We start from the raw sequence: 15,200 nt of genomic DNA on the forward strand, positions 1-15,200 counted from the left end.
TACATACAGCTATGATTTTAAGATGAGTCTATATATCCCAACCACAACAAGGAATGAGTCATTGGAAAAGTACTTATATGACTCTTCCTATTTATATAATAAAAATTGGAGACCTGTCCACATCAAAACCGTCCTGTTTGGCTTTGCCCCAGACTACGCATCTGTGCCTGACCAGACATTCAGATAAAGCAATGTTCCGTACATTTTGTCCTGTTCGCCTCTGCCTCTAGACTTGCCACCTGACTGTAGCAGAGAGGGGACAGAGGCCCCACTCCATCTGCTTGGTGAGACACCAGCTGCCGTTTGGCTCCCCACTCCCGGAACCAGCTCCATTCCAGCCAGTCGTTATAATAACAATTGCATGACTTTAAGAAGTGATGATCAAGTTTGTTTGTTTTCTTTTTCCCTCACCATCCCTTTTTCCTTTTGTGACATGTCCGTTAGATGATAAGCTTGTGGACAGGGACTGTCTTATTTATTTGAAAAAACAACAACTCTGTGCTGTATTTAGGTGCTTTTAAAATGAAATAATAGCTGATTGGTGAGAGTCTGATTGGTGGCTGTAGTCACTCAGTTGTGAAAGTAGGCACTCCACACATGCTCTATAACACTTTTCTTTATTATCCTGTCTGCTGCAGCTTGAGTTTCAGCATTGAAAGTGCCTATCAGTATGCCTTTCCTTAGATATAGCTACTTGAATTGCATACAGAGCAGAATTTTAATTTCCCCTGACAAAAGGGTTGCCATTGTTGTTATATTGCAGCGAGTCCTTAGAGCATGTGTCTGTATGTTTCCACACAGAATCATATGGTGCATCCCTTCAGGAGCGGCTGAACTACCTAGCATTAGGAATGGGGGGGGGGGGCGGCACTTGATATCTGGGCCCCATTACATGGCTTTACTTTTCTCCTATAGTACATTCAAGAAAATTAGGATGAGGGTTAAAGCTTCTACTCATCCTCTCAGTTTCTTGAGGGAGGCAGGATTTGATTGCAGATATTTTACTTGGTCCCACATAATTTAATGAAAAGCCACTGAGAATCAGTCTCCTGTGTGACTAGACACCATCAGTCCCTGGCGTACAAAGCAGGTGAGAGTTTGTTGAGCTGGCAGAACCTAGGAACTTACCTGTAGAGCTATGATTAAGCATGATATTAATTCAGGGAAATGTAAGCTGCAAACCTGTATATCATATTGGCAAACTGTGGCCCACAGGCCGCTTGAATACATTTTCACACGGCGCTTGGGGCTGGAGATGTTGGAGAAATTCACCAAAGCCAGAAACAGAGATGGGAATTGACAATATTCACTCATTCATCCCATGTCCAGAACAGAACAGAATTCAGCAAATACGATTGGTGTTCACTATTGCCGCTTTCAGTCTGCAAATCATACGTAACTGATTGTTCCACACACACCTGCACTGTGTTTCCTTTACATTGAATTGAATAGGATGGAATCACATTAATGACAATGTAGCATGTAGCTATGTAAGTTCAGTCATTTTGCTACTTAAGTGAGACAGATTACATAAGTTTGGGCAGAAGGCAAACTGCAGTGGAACAAAAACAGTGATGCGTGCAACAAACACAGGGCGGAAAAGAAAAAAAACGACACCTTCTTGCATCCTTGTCATGTGGCTGATCCCTGCAGTCAAAATCCCCGTGGCCACAGTTACATTCCCATGACCAAATTTCCGTGATTTCCATAGCAGAGTGGAACACACTTCGGATGGGAAGGGATGGCACATGGAGAAAGTTATCCCTCTGTGCCACCCCTGCCCATGGAAATCAAACTCCCCTTACCATTACCCAAGCTCTGTTCTTTGGGCTGCATGAAGGTCTCCTATAAGCCTTCTTGCTCCCGATATTAATGCAGCACTGAGCATTTCTTTAGAGTACTGCACAGACTGCTTCATCTTTTCAAAGAAAACCTTTTTTTTAAGAAAGGAAAGAACGGAAGAGAGAGAGAGAGAGAGAGAGAGAGACTTAAACAAATCTTAGGTCTCTTCTGAATGTGAGCAAAGAGATTGTTTTTTAATCAGGCTTTCAGAAATAAAAATATAAAAAGCCCACCTTCGCCGAATTCTACTAATGTATTCTAAGGAAACGCTTCTTCCACAGATTTACACTGGGGTCCAATACAAACCCTTTTAGAAGGTATTCAGATTTATTAGCAATGACCGGATGCGATCACAAAGCAACCCTGAGGAAGAAAAACTAACTGATTTCCCATTGAGTCATATTTGGATATGATCCAGTCGCTGTTCACAAAAGCAGACTGATTCATTAAGAAGCATCAAATCCACACACAACTGAACAGAGGAAGATGCCTAAGCGCAACTTGTTTTAAAAAAAATTCCGCTGGCAAATTCATAGAATCATGAGCTCAGCAAATTATTTCCACTTTGTCTTCTTTTTCCCTGGCAGTAACAACTTAACCATGCCAGATATTTCAGCTTTGCAATTAACCTTGATTCTATGAAGAGGATGCGTTCAGTGGATTATGCACGCTATTCTGCAAAACATTACTTTGGAGAAATGCTTGCAGTTGGATCTGATCATACACACGTGTGTGCCATTTAAACAATGAACAACAACATTTAGAATTAACCCATTTAGTTTAGAAAGTGGATGCATGTTTTCAGGCAGGGACAGTATCAAACTGGGCTCCATCCTCAGAGTATGGGTGTGTGCCCACTATATTCTTGTTCATGATCCTGCATTGATGACCCCCCTGCCTCCACAAAAGCACTGCTGGGCAAAACAACTCTTGGCTTATATGCAAGCATCACCTGCCTTCGCCTATTTACTTACCCAAACTGGCATTAGTTTTCAGTGTGTCACAATGATTTACATTCTTTTTCTTTCCATTCTAAAACTTAATCCTGATCAAACAAAATACCTATGAAGGACTGATTTATCTTTAACAAAGCTCTGAGCAGCATAAACATTACTGCTTTCTTTTAAAAAACATAATGGATACAGAGGACTTGAGAATAAATGATACGCGTGATCTTCACCGTTTACTCCTCTTGTCCTTTGGCATCACCACTTTCTACCCTGCTCATCAGTTATGAAGCCTAGGCTCTCTCTTTGTCTCTTCTCTCTCCTTTTATGCCTGTCCCCCTCCACCCATAATCCATCCATCTCCAAATCATGACTCTGATCCCTTTACATGATTACAAACACACGTCAAATACCAACAGGTGGTGGAAAATCCAGTCATTGCCACCTTGTAGCAAAAGCCTAAAGTTCCCAAAGGTTCCTTTTCACTTAAGGAGTCTCACAGAAGTCTTCGGCTGCATATACACCATATATTTAAAGCACACAACTTCCCCCAAAGAATTCTGGGAATGGTAGTTCACTTATTACAAAGCTACTACTGTTCCCGATACTCTTGCGGGGATGAGATGGGCTTTAAATGTACACAGCCTTCCACTCAGAGGGAGTCCCCTTTGTGAGAGGAATTATCCTTCCAAAAGGAAGCTGTGGTTTTGTTTTCTAAACCATATTGCTTCAGGCAGCACCAAAACCAGCAAACTTGAAATAAGACACAGCACGTCTTCAAGACCATCAGAGGAACAAACAAACAAACAAAAAGTTAATGAATCCAGTAAAGAGAGGAAGACTTACACTCTGGAAGACCAGCAGATAAAACAATGTTGTGTTTTTAAACTGTGCTGTTGCTACAAAGTGAAGCTCCTAAGATTTTTGTGTGGCCTAATCACTGAGTACTTCCTAATGAGGTAGCTATTGAGTAACACCTGGTGGGGATGAAACTAGCTCTAACGCATGTGCAGAAGATGCAAATAGTTTCTGACAGACATGATGGATTCTGCTGTGAATCTGGTACTGCTGTGCAGGCTTCTGTATTCTCAGAATATCTGTTCGGATTATATGGATTACTACAAATACAAGAAAAGCCTAAAATCCTTTCTCCTCCAAACCAAGGGAAGGACCAGAGCTCACCGGTAGGGCACATGGCCCCAGATTAAATCCCAAGCATGCCCAGGGGGGCATGGGGGGGATAGGAATCAGATAGCATGGCTGGCAAAGAACTCTCTTTGCCCCAAATCCTGGACAGCAGCTTCCAGTCAAAGTACGCAACACTTAGGGTAGATGGACAAAATAGCCTGAACTGGTATTATGCAGCTTCCTATGTCAAACCCTCCAAGTGTCCCTGTTTTCCTGGGACACTCCCGGATTTACAGAAGCTGTCCCAGTTTCTGATTTAATTCCAGAATGTCCTGCTTTTCCTTAGGACGTCCCTATTTTCATTGGAGGGTATGGAGTTATGCAACCCCTGAGCCATGAGGAGATAAGTAACTGTATAACCTTTAGAAGACGTCTGAAGGCAGCCCGATATAGGAAAGTTTTTAAAATGTTTTATGTTTTATTATGTTTTTATATATGTTGGAAGCTGCCTTGAGTGGGTGGGGCAACCCAGTCAGATGGAAGGGGTAGAAATTCATCATCATCATCATCATCATCATCATCATTGAATAGGATGTCCCTATTTTCATTGAAGAAATGTTGGAGGACATGCTATGTTCCTGTCAATACTCTCCTGAATTTTCCATCCTGTTGATAAAAACGTTCTCTTGTACTGTATATTACCTGCTTCTAATGTTGTCACCTGTAACTCTATATAACCTATTCTCAAATTTTCCAACTCTCCAGTTTTTTTTTAAATGCAAGAGTTTGAAAAAGTTTGACAAAATATTTTAAAAATTAGAAAATGAACTAAACTTTACTTCTGTGTATCTGAAGAAGTGTGCATGCACACGAAAGCTCATACCAAGAACTAACTTAGTTGGTCTTTAAGGTGCTACTGGAAGGAATTTTTTTTCATTTAAACTTTACTAAAACACTGCTATTTTCAGCAGCACCGTACCATTTGATACTCTTGAAATACACCTTGATTTTCTTGGCTGGAAATAACATAATCTGTCAGATAATTGTCTGTGTCAGGGCACAGACCACAAATCATAGAATTATAGTGTTGGAAGGGCCCACGAGGGACATCTAGTCCAACTCCCTGCAATGCAAGAATCTTCTGCTCAAACCCATGGCCCTGAGATTACTTTTAAGGGGAGGCTGTCAAACTACATTTTTGTAGGAAACAAATGTTATTTTTGCATTAGCAAAGCTCAAATTGTTTTAAGCGATATGTAACCATGCATTCTGCTGATTTCATGTTTTGCCCTTCACTATAGATTAGAATATTTAGAATAGCAGTCAGCTTCAGTTACATTCCCCAGTTTTTTTGCACTATCGCTCGAGCCATAAACACAAGGAAATTTGTAAAATCCAAACCAAACATCCTTGTTTATGCCAATTTAGAAATAAAACAAACAATCATGAAACTTATCTGTAATGATGGGTAATAGATTCTTTTCTCCCAAAGCTTTCTCAAAGAGCAAAACATTTGGAAGGGGAATTCTAGCTTGCGCAGCCATGAAAATAATATTTTAAAAAAACAAACACACAGCTGATTCGTACCAAGCAAGCTGAAAATGGTTATTTATTAATGTTATGGTTATCATTGTTCCAGTTGTTGCAATGTCTGGGGCAACAACATTCGAAATCACATTTTTCCTTGTACTTAACTCACAGTGCCATCTACTGGGCTTCATGGAAACCCAATATTTGATGTATTTATCAAACATGAAGAAACCAGGCAAACTTCCACATGCTCAAGTCTTTGGGCATCATTTCTTAAAGAGAGAATGAATTCCATCACTTTGCTCTTATTGCTTTGGATGTCAATAAAAGTTCCAATTAGTGTCAGTTGAGATCTGGACAACAGTTGGCGGGTAACTGAAGGGAGACCACCAGCTCATGTTAAATTGCCTTCTGAATAGCCATCAAATGGTAATCACTTTTCATCACTGGGCTGCATTTGAACCAGTGACCTAGAGGTGGAAAAAATGTCCTCTCGGATTACTGACTGCTCCGTTAATCCAGGGAACTTTTGCATATTTCGTGGGAGCTTCAGGACGCAACAGACGGGAAGAGTTTGAGAAAACAGGAACAAATGTTGTTGTTGTTTTAAATTATACTCCCTCTCCACTAATCAATGCCACGAAGAAATCCACTTTCAAATGTTGAAAAAGTGACGCAATGCGATTGGCAGTTTCTTGGGAACAACCATAATGTATATAGGGACCACGTGCTGCCCTTCACTATGGTTGCAGTGCTGTGTTACAGCACAATACAACACAATCATGATTGGTGCATAATGAAACCTTGCTAATTCAGGGTGCCATTGTGGATTGGGGTTCCGACTTGACATGTATTATTGAGAGCTGAGTGGGCAAGCTGCGAGGAGCTGAGCTTGACCCACTTGTGGCCTGTCCAGATATTTGGTGCAGCATAAAGACAGAGTGCAAGGACAAAGGGGGGGGGATTGCTGTGGTCCACAAAACTTGCATTTCTAACACCAGGACACCCCTCCATCTTGGAGCTGGACGTGAGGGCCTGCAACTGGTGTCGAGCCAAGGAGACAGTAAAACTAAGGTTGAGTGGTGTCCCATGCATCCTGCTGTCTTGCCGGTTCTAGCAAGCAGCGCAGGTGTGGTTTTGGAGGAACCCAGAATTCTGGGTAGTTGTAATGTAGATGCTGCTGCTGCCTTAGTGTTAGGGTGCAGATGGCGTTATGGTCTAAACCACTGATCGTCTTGGGTTTGCCGATCAGGTCGGCGGTTTGAATCCGCATGACGGGGTGTTACCATTGCTCTGTCCCAGCTCCTGCCAACCTAGCAGTTCGAAAGCACGCCAGTGCAAGTAGATAAATAGGTACCACCTGTGGGAGGAAGGTAAATGGCGTTTCCGTGCACTCTGGTTTCCGTCACAGTGTTCCATTGCACCAGCAGTTTAGTCATGCTGGCCACATGACATGGAAAGCTGTCTGTGGACAAACACCGGCTCCTTCAGCCTGAAAGCGAGATGAGCGCCGCAACCCCATAGTCGCCTTTGACTGGACTTAACCATCCAGAGGTCCATTGCCTTTTTTTACCTTTTAGTGTTCTGGCTCATGACTTCCAGGCCTCCAGGAAGTCCACAGGACTGTCTCAAGGTGTTGTCCATTGGACAAAGAGGGTACGTTATACCTTCAGTTTGGTCTTCACTTCAGATGAAGGGATTATTTGGAAACAGGGTTATATGTGATCATGCTTAGATCACCTCTTGGTGAAATTTGGACTTGCAGCGCTTTGACCCTCCCTCACCACCACTGGGGTATGGAGGGTGGACAGATTTGGAAGGTCTGCAGCTGATGACTAATACAATGAATTCCTTAATGCTCCTGGTGATTTTTCAGTGGATAGAGCAGGTGACCTGGTTGAAGCCCTTTCTCCCTGTTGAACACAGAGATGCACTGAACTCTTGGCATCACCACCCCCCAAGCACCCTCTCCAGCACTAAAAGCCTGTTCTGCCCCTTGGTATACCAAGGAACGAAGGCTGATAAAACAAGATGAGCATAGGTGGCAAAAAGCAGGCTGTGAAGCCAAATGAGCATGAGAGCACGGTTCTGGCTGCTGTGCGGCGGTGAGGGGAGTGGAACTTTTTAAATATTGTTGAGGTCCTGCTCACATCTCCTCCAGGAAATGGAGCTTCAGGAGTGCACTTTAGTTTGATTCCATTGCACTTTGAGGATAGAACCACTCCCCTCAAGAGTGATTTTGAAATTTATTGCAGACTCCAGGAAAGTATTCGGCGCAGTATCTACTGTGACACCATGGCATCAGGTTCTCTTGATATAGCCTAATGTCATGGCTAAGGTGCTTGCTATTGTGTGCCCATTTTTTGTCTTGCTCCTTCTGACTTATTAAAGGGGTATGGCTAGGAGGACAACACGTCCTTGCAGGAGCATGTGGTCCCAGCCTTCTTGAAAAAAGGCTACGTTTTGACCTGAAAAAGCTCAGTGACCCTTTAATTCTCCCTTGGGTGTGAGGGAAGGTGATTGAGGGGGTCATGGTGAGACTGTTGCAAGCACTCTTGGATGAAAGAGTATCTTGATGCATTTTAGTCAAGGTTCAGGCCTTATTACTGAATCAGCCCTGTTGTTCTGATAAATGGCCGCCTTCAAAAGGACAGGGGGAATGTGCATTATTTTTACTTGAACTCTCCATGGGTTGCAGTACAATGGCATTTCCCTGAGCTGACTCATTGGTTCCAGTTCTATCTTCAGGATCAGTGATTCATTTTTGGTTCCCTGGCACATGTGCTGCAAGGTACCTTGGTCTCTTTAGCTTATATATGAAGCTGTTGGCAGTGATTATTAGATTTGGGGCCTATTTCTCTAGCCTAGCATCTGAAGCAGGAGAGGCCATGCAAGCCCTCGACCAGTAGCTGAACTCAGTGATGGACTAGATGAGGGCCAGCAAAGAAAGCTTGAATTCTGGCAAGACAGGGGGATTGTGAACTGAGTCTGAATAATTGGTCAACTGCTTGCTTTGGATGGAGCTGTACTCAGGTTCTAGCTTGTGGGTGTTCCTGGATCCATCTTTGGCACCAACAGCGCAGGTGACCTCAGCAGTTAAAAGGGGTAAAGGGGACCCTGACCATTAGGTCCAGTCGTGCCCAACTCTGGGGTTGCGGCGCTCATCTCGCTTTATTGGCTGAGGGAGCCGGCATACAGCTTCCGGGTCATGTGGCCAGCATGACTAAGCCGCTTCTGGCGAACCAGAGCAGCGCACGGAAACGCCGTTTACCTTCCCGCTGGAGTGGTAGCTATTTATCTACTTGCACTGCGTGCTTTCAAACTGTTAGGTTGGCAGGAGCTGGGACCGAGCAACGGGAGCTCACCCCGTCATGGGGATTCGAAACGCCGACCTTCTGATTGGCAAGTCCTAGGCTCTGTGGTTTAACCCACAGCGCCACCCACATCCCGTGTCTCGCCCTCAGCAGTTAGGAATTCCTCTAAACAGCTTCACCTGGTATGACAGCTATGGCTATTTCTGAACTTGGACTGCCATCCATGCACTGGCAATCTCCATGTTGGATTACTGCATGGTGTTCTGTGGGACAGCCTCTGAGGCTGACCAGTGAGCTGCAGCCTAGTACAAAATGCAGCAGCTTGATGGCTCATGTTCAACATGTCTGCTAGCCATGGTTGCTGTGTATAACCTCTGGTACTGGAGGCGGTATGTTTCTGAATACCATTTGCTAGGGAGAGCAAGAAGGAGAAGTTGCTGTTGCGCTCATGTCTATCTTGTGGGATTCCCACAGGCATCTGGCTGGTCACTGTAGGGAACAGGATGCTGGACTAGGTAGGCCCTTGGTCTGATCCAGCAGAGTTCTTTTTAGGTTTGGGAGAGGGATGGAGGTTAGCAAAGCCAGGCAGCATCAGGCATAAACACCAGCAGTGCTGGTGCACTGTAGTGCTCCTTGCACTACACACAGTCCTCCTTCACAACCCATGCATTCTCACAAACACGGAAACCCGAATCCGTTCCACATCCAGCTTTTTAAAACTACAATGGTACCTCTGGATACGAACAGGATCCGTTCTGGAGCTCCGTTCGCATCCTGAAGCGAACGCAACCCGCGTCTGCATGTGTGCGGGTCGCTGCTTCTGCGCATGACGTCATTTTGACTGCCTGTGCATGCGGTGAAACCCGGAAGTAACATGTTCCATTACTCCCAGGTCACCGCAGAGCACAACCTGAAAATGCTCAACCCGAAGCAACTTCAACCCGAGGTATGATTGTACAGTGTACAACTTGCCATTAACATATGAGGACATTTGCAATGCTAAATTCAATACATGTGTTATTGGCTAAAAATACCTATTTCGAGTAGGATGTAAGTGAATCTGAGCAGCTACATGTTAGTCATGAGCAATTCCAAGTCAATTCAATGGAGTTTACTCCCATGTATGTGTGTGCAGGACTACAGACTAACAGTGTAATCCTAGGCATGTCTACTCAGAAGTAAGCCCCAGGGATTTCAATATTGCTTATTCCAAAACAACTGTGTAATGGGCTGCAGACTTAGAGCTACTGCTTTCAAGGGAATAATGGGGCTACAACTCTCTGTACTCTCAGCTAGGATCTCAACAGAACAAAACTGGATTGGGCTGCACAGCATATACTTAGCTCTGAACCACTGAAATTAAAGAGGCATAAAACCTTTGAAGTGGTGAGCATGCTGATGATGATCTTCTGTGGAGGTACGCAAGAAGGAAATGAGGAGGAGTGCCCAGCCCATTAAGAGGGCAAATCTCCCAATTCGCATACTCCTGTCTAGTAGATTCCAACTGTGGATCCCTATCCCGCACCACATAAAAATAAACTTTTCTGCCGGGACGTGGTACCAGCACCCAGATGGAAGCACACATTGTTTATGATGAGCACAATCCACAGAGAATTAGTTGGGACTGAATTCCATTAAAATCACTGGGTCTTAAAGCATTTGACCAGTCCCATTGTTTTGGAAAGCATAGACCTACCTAACTTAGAATGTGCTCACTCTGTTCAGGCTGACTGTTTTCTAGTTTGTGCAGGATGTAAAATGCATACTAAACACGTGAAAGTTTTATTAAATCAAAAGTATTCCAAGGTGCCTCCAAACTGACATCCACAAGGTGACAGTCCAAGCGTCTGAAGCAAGAAATTAGTCATTTGAAGCAAACAGTGAAAAGGGCAGTAATGGTTTAAGTCACATTTTGTTTTGTTTTTGTGGCTGCCTTTTTGACATAAAAGTCTTCCACAAACACACATGACTTTTTTTTGAAATTCACCCAGACTCTACCATGCTAATCCCTTAGGTGGTTTGTGCTTATTCTTCCCTTTGGTCCGCTTTGACTTGAGCTTCTTCCTCTGCCTGGGATTCATCCATACTGGATACTGTCCATGTTCATCCAGAAGGGTTTTTTGGTTTCTTTTTGAATCCATGTCCATCTTACTCCCTTCTGGAAAAGAAAGGGGGGGGGGAACACTTAAGGAAGTATGAGCAGTGTGAACGGTTACAGCAGCTAGCGCTGAAAGCAAATCAAAAGATGTCGGAAGAAATAAGAGAAATGATTCAGGCTACTACTAATACTGACTGGTTGTGGGAGGAGAGAAGAACTGGAAAGAGGATGGTGTGAGAAAGTATGGGGATATTATATATATTTTATAAATATTCCCCTCTGCTTTGTTCTTCCTATATTTAACTTCAGATGCTGAAGCCTTTGGGCACACAGGCAACAGTCCCATAGAAAGTGCCCAGCATTTGAATAAAGAAAGCTATGGATCAGAATACACTTGGGAGAGCACAGCAAATTTCTTCTACAAAGATTCCTTTGGCCGCACAACATATACAGTGGTACCTCGGGTTAAGTACTTAATTTGTTCCGGAGGTCCGTTCTTAACCTGAAATTGTTCTTAAGCTGAAGCACCACTTTAGCTAATGGGGCCTCCTGCTGCTGCTGCGCCGCCGGAGCACAATTTCTGTTGTCATCCTGAAGCGAGTTTCTTAACCTGAAGCACTATTTCTGGGTTAGCGGAGTCTGTAACCTGAAGCGTATGGAACCTGAGGTACCACTGTACTGGCTAAACTTGTCAAGGAAGCAGTTGCATTCCTACAGTAGCAATGGCTGAACTTCATTAATAGAGACGTTGAGAGATTTGGCAAACAAAAAGAGGGGGTGGGAATGAGAAAAGCGCACATCAAATGAATTAGAGGAAGAGCGTTTCTGGCAAAGGATGTATGTAATATTTGCTTCCCACTTTTCAGAGCTGATTTGTGGCATTCCTTAGAGCAAAAGCAAAAAATAGGTCAACTCACCCTCCTGATCCTCCTTCTTTATGACTTTCTCAGCAGGAAGGACAGTTGCTATCTCTTTCACCTCATCCATTAGAACATCAGCGTTTGTTTTGAGGATGTTCTGCAATCTGGCAAGCTCCTTGGGGGCATTTTTCTTTCTCTTCTCTGCCCGCATCTTTCGCTTCCATTTACTCCTCAAGCTTTTTGCCATTTTTTTGTTTACTTCTATGAAGAGGAAAACACAGGGCAAGACGTAACCCACTGTTTGCCAGTGCAGCACCCCACAGCTGCACAGGTACCCACATTAAGGCAGGCCAATGCAGGAGAAAGGAGAGGAACAAAGGAAAGGAGAAAGGGAGGGGGGATACCTCCAGGTACACAAAGTAAATCTTTCTTCCACAGCCCAAAACATTTCAGACCAAGTTCTGTTCAACTGATTTCTTGAACAACTAGGTTCAGTCCAAAATTAATTTCAAACCATGTTTGGAACACCAACTACAAACAAACTTGTGCAGCTGAAAGTCTCCTTCCTTTTCAGTTTGATGCCTTTCTGCTTTTTCTTTCATGCTTCTGACAGCAATGCAGGGCACTATTTATGTATTATATTTATTTATATCCTCTAAGGCAGGGATAGGCAACCTTTGGCTCTCCAGATGTTTTGGACTACAATTCCCGTTATCCCTGACCACTGGTCTTGTTAGCTAGGGATCATGGGAGTTGTAGGCCAAAACATCTGGAGGGCCAAAGGTTGCCTATGCCTGCTATAATAATAATAATAATAATAATAATAATAATAATAATAATAATAATAATAATATTTTATTTATACCTCGCCCTCCCCGGCCAGAGCCAGGCTCAGAGCAGCTAACACCAATAAAATCACAAGAAAAACATAATGGGGGGGGGACCAATTTAAAATACAGGTTAAAGGCATTCAAGGTTGTGTGTGTGATTCTCTCCCTTCCTGATTTACAATACATCCCTGTGAGGTAACTTAGGCTGAGAGACCGTGACTGAATCCTGGGGTCTCCCAAGTCCTAGTCAGGCCCTCTAATCACTACAGTTCCCCTGTTGTTTTTTGGTGGGTGGAGGGGGTCTGGCCAGGCACTTTGAAGTCTAATTATTACTTTGATTTAATTATTTATTACATTTGTATACCGTCCTTCATCCAAAGATCACAATCTAAGGTCCAATCTAACTTAAAAAAACAACAACAACCCAACCCAATCAGAACTGCAACACCTCTGAGCGACAGCTGCTGGGAAACACAGAAAGGGAGTGATGTGGTGCTCACTCCTTGCTTGGGGACACCTGGTTGGCCACTGCAGGAAACAGAGTGCTGGACCAGATAGATATTTGGTCTAGGGTTGCCACCTTCATTCAGGCAAAATACAGGACATGGTGAGATGGGGCAGTTGGGGGCCGGTTTGTTGGTTGTTTCCCCCACCTGGTGCTGAAGTGACTTCAAAGCCTATGGCAGCCTCACAAGATGGCCCGTCTTGGAATTTGCCTCTCTCTCACACAGGCACATAAATCTGTAAATCTCCCTGTGTTTTGATACCCAGGACGGCTTAAATACATGACCTTTCACACACACACTTCCAAACACGTGCATTTGGAGAGGGTCTCTCACTTGGCAAATGGGTAGGGGGAAGAGACCTGAAATACAGGTCAAATTAACTCCATGCTACAGGACGTAGCATTTTTTACATTGAAATACAGGCCACGTGTCAACCCTACTTGGGTCCGACCCAGCAGGCGGGGCCCTCCCTGGGGGCTTACCTGTGGCCCCCGCTGGGAAACAGCCTGCGGACCCCTCCGCCAAAGAATAAGGGGAGGGGAGACGGCGCGCGCAGAGAGAGAAACCAAAAGCAGCCGCACACCCCGCCTCCCCCCGATCTTTTCACCTGATCACGCGGAGCTCTCCCGTCCCCTGCGAAGAAAGCCACGCCGGCCGCAGCGCTTCTTCCGGAGCTGCGCGCGCAGGGGGGGGGGAAACGCGCCGCTTCCGGGAAAAGCAAGTCACGCCCCACCCGCCGCAGTGCCCAACAGCGCCCCCTGGCGAGTTCCTCCGGCACTGCGCAGTTCTGTAAATGACTGTAGGCAGGCTGGCGGCGCTGTTCCGTGGGAGGTGGGCTGACCTGCCCGTTGCTGTTTAATATACGCTTTATAAACGAAATTGCCCTGAATTGCAGGCTGGATACGTGGGGGGAGGTTGGTCACTCACGGCCCCCTGCGAGGAGTCTTTGGCAGGGGGCAGAGGTCCCCGCGCAGCGCAAGGGCAGCACTGCATAGCGATCCTGTTTTGCGTGCAACAAGCTTCCCACGTGTAACGCCCGGGAAGAGAGAGGGAGCGCCCGCTTCCTGGAGTCCTGACTCGCTGCTGCCAGTCAAAGTCTTGACAAGCTAGATGAGCCGGGTTAGTGGCCTGGCTCGCTGCAAGGCAGCTTCCCATGTGCTTTCAGGGACAGATTTTGAAGGACAGGTGTCAGGAGCAGGGAGCAGAGTTATTAGCCCTCCTCTCCGCCAGGTTATTTGATCACCCTTAATTGCCCCTTGAATTGAAAAGGGCAGGTGAGGAGGGCAAGCCACCCAGTGCTGTACTCTTTTTAACACTTGATTGGGAGCCGCCCAGAGTGGCTGGGGAAACTCAGCCAGATGGCCGGGGTATAAATGATATATTATTATTATTATTATGAATGGTAAAGGGGAACTTACATGAATTGGAAAAGGGAGCGCTTGGGACACCACTGAGAGGAGGAAGGAAATATGCTCCCACCCACTGTTGACGCGATCTTTACGTTCCACTGTTTGCTCACATGTGGCAAAATATTGGGACCTTTTTTTATACACAACTGCCCTTTCCACTTTGATTTCCTAAACTGTCGGTCTGCCTCCTAGGGTTAATATACCATGTTAGACCCCAAGAGAACAAGCTCAGCCAAATCCCTGACTCTTTGCTTATCCTTAGACATTTTTGCTGAAAAGTACATTCACTCAAGGACGCGGGTGGCGCTGTGGGTAAAAGCCTCAGCGCCAGGGCTTGCCGATCAAAAGGTCGGCGGTTCGAATCCCCGCGGCGGGGTGCGCTCCCGCTGCTCGGTCCCAGCGCCTGCCAACCTAGCAGTTCGAAAGCACCCCCGGGTGCAAGTAGATAAATAGGTACCGCTTACCAGCGGGAAGGTAAACAGCGTTCCGTGTGCTGCGCTGGCTCGCCAGATGCAGCTTTGTCACGCTGGCCACGTGACCCGGAAGTGTCTCCGGACAGCGCTGGCCCCCGGCCTCTTGAGTGAGATGGGCGCACAAACCCCAGAGTCTGTCAAGACTGGCCCGTTCGGGCAGGGGTACCTTTACCTTTACCTTTACATTCACTCAAACGCACAAAATGAGAATGCTGCGTTGATTTTGGTCATGCACGAGAGTATTGCTTGAGGGAATGGATATA

General features: G+C 45.3%; 1 protein-coding gene across 2 annotated transcripts; it reads right to left on the reverse strand.

Annotated features, from left to right (window-relative positions):
* Window positions 1-10,527: 10,527 nt before the first annotated feature.
* LLPH (LLP homolog, long-term synaptic facilitation factor) lies at window positions 10,528-13,779 on the reverse strand. Of its 2 annotated transcripts, none has more exons than XM_082239926.1 (3): window positions 13,663-13,779; window positions 11,777-11,980; window positions 10,528-10,919 (listed from the first exon to the last, which is right to left on the reverse strand). In XM_082239926.1, the coding sequence occupies exons 2-3, from the start codon at window positions 11,964-11,966 to the stop codon at window positions 10,756-10,758; spliced, it is 354 nt and encodes a 117-aa protein (XP_082096052.1). In that variant the 5' UTR covers window positions 11,967-11,980; window positions 13,663-13,779; the 3' UTR covers window positions 10,528-10,755. The 2 variants fall into 2 exon arrangements, with proteins under 2 accessions (XP_082096052.1, XP_082096053.1); XM_082239927.1 differs by lacking the exon at window positions 13,663-13,779 and adding an exon at window positions 13,538-13,560.
* Between the last annotated feature and the right edge of the window lie 1,421 nt (window positions 13,780-15,200).

Source organism: Podarcis vaucheri (assembly GCF_965113315.1).
Source record: "Podarcis vaucheri genome assembly, chromosome: 10".
In the NCBI taxonomy this organism is placed as follows: Eukaryota; Metazoa; Chordata; class Lepidosauria; order Squamata; family Lacertidae; genus Podarcis; species Podarcis vaucheri.

Excerpts from the sequence above, each read along its gene's own strand:
- LLPH (XM_082239926.1), bottom strand. The coding sequence starts at position 11,966 with ATGGCAAAAAGCTTGAGGAGTAAATGGAAGCGAAAGATGCGGGCAGAG. Across the intron at positions 10,920-11,776 it reads AAAGAAGGAGGATCAGGAGG|AAGGGAGTAAGATGGACATG; the intron begins GTGAGTTGACCT and ends TTTCTTTTCCAG.